Below are 12,124 nucleotides of genomic sequence, written 5' to 3' on the forward strand. Positions count from 1 at the left end.
GTTTTAAACGTACGCGGCGTGTGTTGTGCGTTTTGTGCGTGTGTGTGTGTTGAGGTTTGCACAGCAGAAAGAGTTAATGGCAGCACCGGAGTTGTTTTTTATATTCTCATTTTGCGATACCTTTCACAAGTGGCCGTTGTTACAGGCTAAAAGCTGGAATGTATGAGAATGGTTCTGAGGCTTGTGATATTTTTCAAGCAAAACACATTTATTGAAGTGACACTTTGCACCTGTGAGTGCAGAAACGCTCTGTGTTCTCAGACAACTTGATATTAATTATTCAAACAAAATACACCCATGCATGGTTGCTCTGAATGTACCATATCTGGAAGTAACGTTTTAAGTTCCAGTCGAAAATACTTCGAAGTTATTCAGATTTCGCCTTTGGTCCTTCCAAGTTCAATTTTGATCGGCCTCACCCAGTCGTAGGACATGACCGTACAAAGACATTCTTGTTCATAAGCAAACTCACTAACTCAACTCATGCTCAATGAGTGCGGAACAGTAGCACGTGCGTGTCACTGCAGAGCAGTGGCACGGGGCGTGTTACTGCAGAATGATACGTCAGCATTTGATACCGACCAACACGCAGTACAATCTATAAACACATCGGGAGCAGCTATTCAAAACAACCGCGGAAACCTACGCAGTCCAGAGTACTGCACTGGAGCTCGCGGTCTCGCCTACATTTAGCGCGTTGGCCTCCTGCCCTCACTCAAGCCCAGTCTCACCTGTGCCCATGTGACGCTGCCTGGCTGAAGGAGTTCATGTCCCCTGGAGTGGCGGCGGCGATGCCGTTGCGTTGCACCGTGCTCACGAGCGCGTTGGCTCCCTTCGCCAGCAGGAGGCTCACCAGCTCGTAATTACCTGGCGACATACAAAGAAAGACAAACATTCCCCCGTGTGGCCTTAACAAGTGCTGTGAGCGAGTAGCACCTATGAAGGCCGGCACGGTACATGAGGGGGTGGGTGGCCAACACCAGGCCCGACCGCCTTTCTCTCCCCCATGGCGATGTTTTTACACAACGCACCAGGTGCTCATTCGACGCTGAGTCCACCTAGGAGAGGCCCAGGACCGGTTCAAATAATGGTCACCGGTGTTGGCTGTGAGCGGGACTCGAACTTGGGCCGCCGGGTTCGTAGCGCAGCACGCTAACCCCTACACTACTGCTCCCCCAAAACGTACATACACACACATTTCACACACACACATTTCACATACACACATTTCACATACACACACATTTCACATACACACACATTTCACATACACACACATTTCACATACACACACACATTTCACATACACACACACACATTTCACATATTTTCCATTGCCAACCCGGGAGGCACCGGGTTCGTAGCTCAGCGTGCTAACCGCTGCACCACCGCTCCCCTTACACACACAGACACGCGCGCTTCGCATCACGGCTCAAAACAAAAACAAAAATGCCTGCGTGCGTTGCCAACTCTGATAAAGCAACGGCGGCGTATCTCTGCGCGGCTAAGCACGTTTGTTTCAAGCGCAATCAAGCAACCGCTATGTTGTGGTCGATGAGATGAACTGGACGAACTTCCTCGGGTCGTGATAAAAACATCCAAGAACTCACAGGGAGATTATGACAATGATTGATCCACAGTAATACCACAAGGCATGCGTGTGTGTGTGTGTACTGGGTACCAGGGAACAAAAGAAAACCCAACCACTCACGAAAGAACTCGCCCAGGCACGTTTGCAGATGTTGCGCAGATAGCTACGTCGTCACTGGACGTGTAAGCAAAATCCCCGCAAAGTCAAAGCAAGTGGCGATGTTGGGCTCCAGATGCATTTGAGTTCTCACGTGTCTCTTGCGGCGGCTTCACGTGCGTGCAGGCGAGGGAGTGCGGGCGAGCGTGTGCACGTGTCGAGAGACGCGAAGCAGTCGCCCGCCAATCCCAGCTCTACCATCGCCAGCAGCCAGAGCTACATTCTTGGCTAGGATGCACGATACCCACGTCGATATCGGCTATCCAGCCGGATTATCTAGGTGTGCGTCCATGACAGACGCGGGCACAACGTATGTAGCCAGCCGTGCTAATCGGAGGTGCGGGGAAAGCACAACAAACTAAACACAAAAAGCAGTACTAAATAAATGAGTTTTTAATCTCGCGCGTACACGTGTGGATGACGCATGCGTACGCACAAGTCGTGTGCGTATGCGAAACGCAAAGGGTGCGTGCTCGAGAGATGCACGGACGAGGAGAGTGCTGGGCGCATGCGAGCGAGCTAGCGAGAGAGCCGCGTGCAGGACGTTACTAGGGAGCTGCAAAAATAGTGAGCGCGTCAAGAGGTGTGGACGCATCAGCGGACGTGTCCACCGATATGTAAACATTCATTGAGCCCATGTGAGAGAGGCAGGCAAGGGTATGCGCGCCGTGAGAGGTGTGCGGATGAGAAAGGTGTTCACATCGATGATGGTGAGTGCGCAGGAGGCGCGTGTGTAGGTCGACTCGGCCTCAAATAAGTTCCACGTGCTGTGTGTGTGTAAACGTCGGCACGAGGGAGACAAAGGCGGCCGGGCGTGGTGCTGGCCACCAACCCCCTCGTGTGCCGTGCCGGCCTTCATAGGTGCTACTCGCTAACAGCACTTGCCCCAACAGTCTGTTACAGGCTACACGGGGTGGTAATTGTCCTTGCGTGTCGCGAGAGCGAGCGTGGTGTCACAGGTGGACGTGTACACGGGCGAGGGTTGCGCACGCTCGCTCCACCGACCTGCGGCCGACGCGAGCTGCAGGGGCGTCTCGGCGTAGTTGGGATCGTCCGTGTCCTTGAGTGACCCCTCTACGTTGGCACCGGCCTCCAGCAGCAGCTACCGCAGCACAAAACGTCACGGTGATTAATTACAACCGTTGTCCATAGGCTGCCCATTAAGCGGACCCAAGTTTTGTTGGCCGTGGAAGAGACGATGGGCTGAGTTGCTAGCCTCCCCGACTGAGATACGTATTTATGTTTGCATGCTGAACTTCTTTCACACCGTACGTAGCCAACCATGCTAATCGGCGGTGCAGGGGAAGAACAACAAACTGAACACAAAGAGCTGCTCTAAAGAAACGAGTTTTCAATTCAGATTTAAAAGTGCCTTGCTCCAGTGGCTTCCTTACAGCGGAAGGAGGAGTGTTCTGGACGGCTGCAGAAGCGCTTCTGAAAGCGCGCGATGCGGTGACCACCGTCTTTGAGATGATGGTTAGCCAAATAGCCGCTGAGAGGGGGACCGGAGTTTGCGTGATGGTTTATGCTCCTTGACTCAGAATCAAAATACGTATTTATACTGGAGGAGTCTGATAAGCTATAAAGCTATTTTTCACAGATGACCAGTAGGGGCGGGTAAGAATGTTATAACAATACGAAAACATGATAGGAGTGTAAAGTTCAAGAAAGGTAAACAAATCACCCAAACACATACAAATGAAATTAAACCATTCCCATTGTACAAGGCAAAGCCCACTGAGGTATTAACTTATTTTTCAGAAGCGACCTGGCCACAAATGATATCTCAATAAAGTGGCCCATCATTTGGCCACGTGACCCCTGATGTTACCTGGGCTATGGAGAGGTGCCCGTACAGGGTGGCGAACGACAAAGCCGTCCAGTGCCTCGTGCCCGGGTGCACGGACGGGAGCACGTGGGGGTCTCCCGGCACCTGAGATGTGAACACAGATACGCAATTAAAAACTATCAATTTTTTGTTGTTTTATTTACCAGGTAGTAAGACCCCCAACTGAGCTACTGAGCTCTTTTTCAGAGGCGACCTGACCACGTGTGATGGCTTTAACGAAGTGGCTTATCACGTGGAAATTTACAGCAGCCAAATATCTCTGAACGCGTGTTGATGCTAAATGTGGATGGAAAAACCAGAGAACCCGGATAAAAATCCACGCAATCACGGGCAGAACAACACGCAAACTACAAATATACAGCAGGCATCAGGGTCTGGATCGAAGCCACGACCTCCTGCAGACCAGGCGGTGGTAGTGCGTTCGCCGCTTTGTTGCCGATGTCCACGGCTTCGAATGGGGCGGCCGCCCTGGTCAATGCTGCGGTGAGCAGTAACGAGACAAGAGCCACGTGTCGTCCGCTTCACAGTGGACGTCAGAGATCCCGTGACGTCATCCGTAAGGGTGGCAGGCCATAGTGTGTGGCGGCAGGGTCCAAATTTGTGACTTGTGCAGTGTGTGCTGTGTGGGTGCGCTTGGTCTGCACGGTGTATGCAGTGTGCGCAGCGTGTGTATGGTGTGAACAACGTGTGTGCTGTGCAAGCAAGCACCTCCATGTCCAGCCTCGCGCCGGCGTCGATGAGCATCTGCACCATGGCCTCGTCCCCGCATGCGCAGGCGTACATCAGCGGGGTCATGCCCTTCACAAAGACGAACACACCCGCGGACGCATTAGAGATGTAAAGGACGCGTCGACTCGTCAATTAAAATCGTTTCGTTCGCCCACCATAAAAAAACTAAAAATCGTGTCTGTTAGAATCGAATACCGCACGCTAAATAGCTCTTATCTCAGCTGTGTGTCCCGGGCTGCCCAACACAAGTCTCAACATTCATTGCAGAGATAAGGAGGTTAACGTGCGTTCAGGGCGCGCCATTTAGAGCACCCATCTCCTTCTCCTTTTCCCCTTGGCCGCAACGAGCTACCTGGTCATTGAGCGTGTCGACCCCGGCGGGTCCCAGCAGGGCGATGGCCTGCTTCACCAGGTCCGTGCGGCCGCAGTTGAGCATCCGGAACGCGAGATCCTGCAGGAAGCGGCCCTCGGCCGCCCGGGCGTCGAGACGGCGCCAGGCGCAGAAGCAGTCGTCCGTCCTGCGTTGACGACGCACGCACAGGTAGGCGCGCGTGCACACAGCAATGTGCGCACACCACAGACACACACGGACACCTCTGATTAGCGCGCTTGGCTTCGACCGGTGCGAAAGAAGCATGAAGAATAAGAATATATTTTACCCTTTCTGGCAATAAAACAGGTGTTAAGATGTTCAAACACTAAACAGACACCTTTTGCAAGGAATCCTGTCTGCATTAACCACACGTACTTGTGGTGAACTTGTAAGCAAAACATGCTCTGATAATATTTGGCATTGTCTTGGAAACTGATTGGCCTACACCAGAGACAGCAGCCTTCTTTATGGCCTAGTCTCACCAGTGTCAGACCCCAGAACGGCAAAAGGCGAACAGCACAAAGCCAATGCACGTATCAGAGCAATTATAACTCGGGGGGGGGGGGGGGGGGAGCAGCTATGTCACGTGACCTTTTGTTGCCAGTCTCACAGTATGAAAAATAAGAGCAGGTATATTGCCAGGGTTTAACCGCGCGTACTTGAGCAGGCGCGGCTCGCAGTCGACGCCGGGCAGGAAGAGTCGCGCCGCTTGCCGCACGTCGTCGCTGTCCACCGTGAGGCCTCGCCGGTGGGCCGCGTGGGCCATTGCCACGCGCATCCACTCCATCAGCGGGGGCCGCAGCACGAACGGCCTGGGGGGGACACGCGCGGCGGCCGTCAGGAAAAGAAACACCTGGCCTCACCCGCCGACAAAAAAAATACTAATTTCCCGCGTATCATTTTGTGTGGATTTGTATCGAGCGGCCCCAATTCCGAGGGGCCGCTCGACAAGCAATTATGGAATTTGTACGTGGGGTGATAGTGATCGAGATGAGTGGGGTTGGTATTATTATTCAAAGTGGTGGTGGAGTTATGGTGACAGGAGAACAGGTGGGAGTGGATAAGGAGGGGTTGGGGTAGGAGTCGTGATAGAGGTTGGGGTCGTGATAGGGGTTGGGGTAGTGATAGGGGTAGTGATAGGGATAGTGATAGGGGTAGTGATAGGGGTTGGGGTAGTGATAGGGGTTGGGGTAGTGATAGGGGTTGGGGTAGGCCTGGTCGTAGCTAGGGGGCAGGGAGTAGCGGTAGCAGGATGGGTTTAGGAACTATCGTAGGTGATTGTAGCGAGGTTTTTTTTTGGTCTTAATTGGACCTGCCACTAGAGGTCCCCCTCTCAGCCATCAGCGCCTGATATTGTCCACCGACCGCGCTGTTTGCTAAACTACAACTCAAACGTATCATGAGCATCGTCGTGGAGAATTCAAATAACAAAGTAAATAAGCACACGATATGTCTCCACACATTCCGTCTCTCGGTGTAAACAAAACGAAAGCATTTCTTACACACACCCATCAGCCGCTCGGCCTTCTGGGAGTCCATTTCAGCAGCATTGTGTCAAGACAAGCAAACTCTGGACCGGTTCATATTCTTTGGGTCTTCGGTAAAGTCACGTAGATAGAACAATAAAATAATAAAAATAAGAATGAAAGTAAAGTGAATACAATTTTATTATTTTTTATTCACTTTATTTTCATTTTATTATTTAAAAAAATGCTTAATTATAAAATTATATTCTTTTTCATTCACATTATTTTCATTTTTATTATTTTATTGTTCTATCTACGTGAATTTACCGAAAGACCCAAAGAATATGAATTCCTGCAGTCACGAAAGCTTTAAGTCAAGATCTGGACCGGTTATTTCACATACAGTTTCTCATCAGCAGATTCAGGCTTGTTGAATCAATCACTGTTAATCTGGCTGGCTCTGACTAGAATAGTTTGCTTTCAGGAATTGTATTATCCATGTTATCACTGTAGTTATGACCATGAACACAATCAGCATTATCACTGCAGTATCAGGGCTATCAGGCACCGTCGTTAACAACGCTGGACTCCTACCGCACAAAACCGCGAGTAGAAATCTGGGCCAAGGTTTCACCCAGCCTGTCAATCCTTCTGGGGTGGATAAAACAAATGCTAGTTCGTCAGAGGTCAAACGTGGTCGTCCTGTGGTAAAACTGGGCCCCTTGCTATCGCAATGTCGTGTTTTTGACCACTGCTTCCGGACACCACTGGCTCGTAAAAGAGCCGAGGGACCGTGCCAATGAATGTTATCATTCACGCACTCATTGTTGATTTCAATCACGTATCTACTGCTGGATTAGGGCCTTATTCTTATTGTTTCGGCCATGAAGGTGTTTCGAGCCATACGTCACCAAGCTGGTCAGTGCGGGTCAGGTGACGGGAAGGGCCCAAGACCCAGGACTCAGATATCACTTGCACTCACTGATGTTGGCCATGACCAGAAATTTGATTCCCCAGATCGCAGTCTTCAGAGTGCAGCGCGCTAACCACCATGCCACCGCTGGGATTTGCGCGCATTTTGGTAATTCCGGACATAATATAAACAGTCTATTCGTAGGTTCTCAACAATGTCATTTGCATAGATATTCCAGAACTAAATCCGAACGGAGAATATTTATTTTATAAAGTGCCGCATGTTTGGTCGGATGAATTTACGTGCGTCTCTCTGTGCATACAGGGCCGTGTCATCCCATAACTTTTGATTGCCGGCCGCTGTCCCATCGTGTCTTGCACGTCACGTCGTCACGTGCGCGTGCACGCGTCGTTGCGCGCGCGTGCATCTCGGCCCCGTGGCCCGTGAGAACTTTTAAACTGCTCGCATCCATTGGGCAAGATGTGGTTCCAGAAAAATTAAAATGAAATGGAAATAGGAAAATAAACACAAGGTCCTAATGATTTACTGGAGGAGGAGGGAGGGGTGCTATTGTGGGGGGGGGGGGTAAGCGCAAGAAGCTGCTTGCCTTTAATAAGGCTGCCGTGTTTACGTAAGGGCGCGTACATCACAGCGGACGTATTCGGTAATAAAGATAAACAGAGCTGGGAGGGCCTCATTATCATCGCTTATCTCTTCCTCCCATCCCATTCACTGTGCGGCTCCCCGTTTCTCACAGCGCATGCAGCAGCTACTGGCAACAGCACCACTGCCCACCACCGCCCTCATATCACTGCTGCTGCCTGCTGCTGCTGCTACTACGAGTTACAGTATTCAGAATGCATTCTCGACCATACATGCACAGCCCCGTTGGCGAATCCGCTGCCTGGACGAGCACCGGCCCCAGCCTCGACTCACGAACGCGTCCCGAGTCAGTGCCCAGGTGTTTGTGAATTTTGTGAGGTGGGGGAGCATAGATGCGTACAGCACAACCACGGGCTTGGCCGCTCCTCCGCTCTCTGCTGGCTGACCAGCGCGTAGTCAGAACTCCCTCGGCTGGTGATGGTTCGTCGGTTAAGAGGAGTTGGACTCTTCGCTGTTGATTGGGAAGGATTGGGCGAGCAAGAGCGTTGATGCCAGAGGACAGCCACTTACTTTCCTTTCCACAAATGATATTGAGCCTGATCGAAATTCTTTTTCTTTGGTCTGTTTCGTCAATTTCTGTCGTACGTGTGTATGGTGAACTTCTTTCACACCGTGCGAAACTAACCATGTGGGGGGGGCGGGGGGGGGGGTAAGAACCAAACTAAATGTTTGTTACATATTAAACCTTGATCAAAATATTGTAACACCCTAAATATATTGTGTACAGTATTGAATTGGAAACAATACAATATACAATATTGTACAATATACAATATTGTGTATTGTATAATACACTATATTTCATATTGTAAAATATTGTGTATTATTCAATTTTGTGTATTGTACAATACACAATATTGCATATTGTACAATATTGCAATAGTCTACAATATTGTGTATTGTACAATGTTGTGTATTGCACTGTGTATTGTACAATATTGTGTATTGTACAATATACAACATTGAATTGTATCCTTACACAACAGCAAAATAAACGTCTCGACGTTCCCCAGGTCGCCCGTAGCGACGTTGTCGCTTCACGCTCTTCCGTGCCTCTCATCCCTCCTGCTGCTCGGACGAAGGACACCGACTGGGGGCCTGGAGGGCACCTGGGGGATGCTCCTCTCCCACCCCCCCGCCCCCCAGGGATTAACCCCACCCCCCCCGCCCCCCCCACTTTTCCGAGAGCTTTTACTGCCCTCGTGAACCTGATGGGCCATTTCCTGCATTAGAGGTAATTGTCAATGTTTACGCTTTGTTAATGCGCGAGATTTCCTGCTAAAATCCTGCCCCCCCCCCCTACCCCGGGCGGACTCCCACCGTGTCACGAGCCCAGCCCAGACCCCCACAACAACAATAACCTCAACAACGACAACAACAACAACGACGTCAACAACAACGACGACGACGTCGACCCTCTGTCACCGTTCTTTTGGACCGCTCGCATGCGTCGACCGAAGCACGCCGGCGAAATTTCAGTCCGTCGAACAACAACAACATAAAAAACAACATCAACAACAACAACAACATCAACGACAACAACATCAACAAACATCAACAACAAACAACATCAACGACAACAACATTAGCAACATCAACAACAATATCAACAAACAACATCAACAACAAACAACAACAACAAACATCAACAACAACATACATCAACGACAACGCGTCTCCACGTTGCGCCCCCCCCCCCCACCGTGACGTCTCGGCCCTCGGATGTCTTTGAATTTGGAGCGTGGCGCGCTAACCCTCACTCCTCGTCACTTCGTGGCCGGGTCACATACACACACCACACACACTGGTCACACACACCACACTGATCACACACATACACACACTGGTCACACACACCACACACACACCACACACACACACACCACACACACACACTGGTCACACACGCCACAAACACCACACACACACACCACACACACACACTGGTCACACACACACCACACACACACACTGGTCACACACCCACACACACACTGTTCACACACACCACACACACACTGTTCACACATGCACACACACACTGGTCACACACACATCCACACTGGTCACACACACACCACACACACACCACACACACACTGTTCACACACCCACACACACACACTGTTCACACACACCACACACACACTGGTCACACACACACCACACACACGCGCTGGTCACACACACACCACACACTGTTCACACACACACACTGGTCACACACACACACACTGTTCACACACCCACACACACTGGTCACACACACACCACACACACACACTGGTCACACACACACCACACACACATACTGTTCACAAACACACACACTGTTCAAATGCAACGCAGCTCCATCATCTTTACAAGGCGCACCCCTCCCACTCCCCCATCTGTGGCTCCGTCGCTCCGGTGCCGGGAGTGTCATCGTGGCTGTTTGTCGTGTGGGACAGCTGCCATTTACCATCCGCATGCTTTTAATGGCTGGGACATTTTACTGCGAACACAACTGTGATTTTTTTTTTTAGTCTAAAAGATATTGATTACTTTCAGTCCATTAATTGATTATATAAGTGCTGAAACTTCCCCCGTCCCTCTCTCTCTCGATATATATGCGTCTTATGGGAAGGCCTGTTAAATAAATGGAAGTGCCAAAAGGATACTTAACCGGATGGACCTAAACACATTTGGGGAATTGCGAAAGGTCATTGGAAGTCGCCATCGTCTGGACGTGAATGTCCCAATAGTGATGCAGAGTCATGACGACGATGATGATGCGCATGAGACACCCAACGGTTGGACGACGAGGTGGTTGCATGTGAGCGATAGTACAGCAAGTAGGTGTCCAATAAATCATCTGCGCAGTATCGTGGAGCCCGAGTGTCATCTCTCCCTTGCCCGCGTGGGGTTTCTCCAAGCGACTGGACTTCCTCCCGCGTAAACGTCAAACCAAAAGACGAACGTTACGAGCATCCAATCGTTCTGGTGAAGAATCCCACAAAGTCGGTGAGCGTCTGACAGCTCGGTTATTCTTGCGCGTGGAGGTGTGGTGAAGCAGTCGGCAGCAGACGGTGGCGATGAGCCCTACGGCCACCTGAGTTTGACTCCCGTCCGTGGCTATCATGCGGGGCGAGCGGTATCTGAAACCACTTCCTGGTCCCCACCGTCCCTGACCCGCGATCAATAATAAACGTTTGTCGATATTTCTCAATCTTGATTTAAAGCTTTCGTGACTGCATGGAATTCATATTCTTGGTTCTTTCGGTAAAGTCACGTAGAAGGGAAATAATAAAATAATATACATATAAAACAATAACAATTCTCACGACGTTTCGACTGCAACACAAGCAATCGTCATCAGGTGTGAAATCCACAGGGAATAAAATTTGCAAAAAAATAGTGTTGCAGTACGAAACGTCGTGAGAATTTTTATTGTTTTATATTTATATTATTTTATTATTTCCCTTCTACGTGACTTTACCGAAAGAACCAAGAATATATTTCTCAATCTGTATGCAAAAAAAACTCACTGGAATAAACACGCACACTTGTGAACGCCAGTAGACGTTTCTGTGCTCGATGTTTCTCTATGGATGTTTCAAGCGGGGGAGGGAAAGAGAGGGGTTGGCTTGCTCTGAATTGTGACTTTAACTGATTGAGCCGAAAGAGAATACAAACAAAAAACATCTATTACTGGGCATGGCATGACATTACGTTCACTTAAAGTCAACAACCACTGCCCTTTTCTCAAACGCTTCAGACCACTTGGATGCATATTGAAGCAGGAAATGTGTTTTCCTGCCTCATGTTGCTGTGTTTGTGAGTCTTGATTTGCATCAACTTGTACTGGGTGATTCTGGAGGTGGATGCTTATGAGAGGGAACTAAAGCAGCCTGACTTCATACGACGTTTAAATCCAAGTTGAAGCCACCCACAACTAACCTGGACTTTTCAAGTTTACAGTTTAGCGAGTACGGCCACCAATGATGGCACAAAAACATCTGAAAGATACAAATGACGGCCAATCTAAACTGCGTCACCAATTTCAATAGATGAGGTAGTGTGAACAGCTTAAGATCATGTGAATGAGGTCGACATTTCCAAAAAATAAATTACCTTTGATACAACAATTTTGCTTATCGGCGCTGACTGTCCGCTCAGCAGGATCACCATCAACCAGGTGACCAGCTCACTGATCGCAAGGCTGACCGAAATGAGAAAACTAAACACACGGTCATCGCAATCACCCAGAATGCATCTGGCCTCATCAGATCTCAGAAAGCAAGCAGTACTGAGCCTGGGTAGTGCTTAGTTGGGTGATCAGCATGCACAACCAGATTGTTGTATAGTTTGCGGGGCCACATGATGGGTGGCAGAGGGGAGTGCA

The 12,124-nt window shown here is 49.8% G+C and overlaps 1 protein-coding gene across 1 annotated transcript in view; it reads right to left on the minus strand.

The window, feature by feature from the left end:
- The window catches only part of ABTB2 (ankyrin repeat and BTB domain containing 2), a 106,067-nt gene that overhangs the window by 9,908 nt on the left and 84,035 nt on the right, over positions 1–12,124 (minus strand). Inside the window, exons 7-12 of the mRNA XM_061559888.1 lie at positions 5,358–5,510; positions 4,678–4,843; positions 4,305–4,394; positions 3,579–3,680; positions 2,753–2,849; positions 732–867 (exon numbers count right to left, since the gene is read on the minus strand). Of these exons, the coding sequence (XP_061415872.1) occupies positions 732–867; positions 2,753–2,849; positions 3,579–3,680; positions 4,305–4,394; positions 4,678–4,843; positions 5,358–5,510 (744 nt within the window). The remainder of the gene's footprint in view (positions 1–731; positions 868–2,752; positions 2,850–3,578; positions 3,681–4,304; positions 4,395–4,677; positions 4,844–5,357; positions 5,511–12,124) is intronic.

This window comes from Lethenteron reissneri, chromosome 26 (assembly GCF_015708825.2).
Source record: "Lethenteron reissneri isolate LAM-NWPU_2019-01 chromosome 26, ASM1570882v1, whole genome shotgun sequence".
NCBI classification, from domain to species: Eukaryota; Metazoa; Chordata; class Hyperoartia; order Petromyzontiformes; family Petromyzontidae; genus Lethenteron; species Lethenteron reissneri.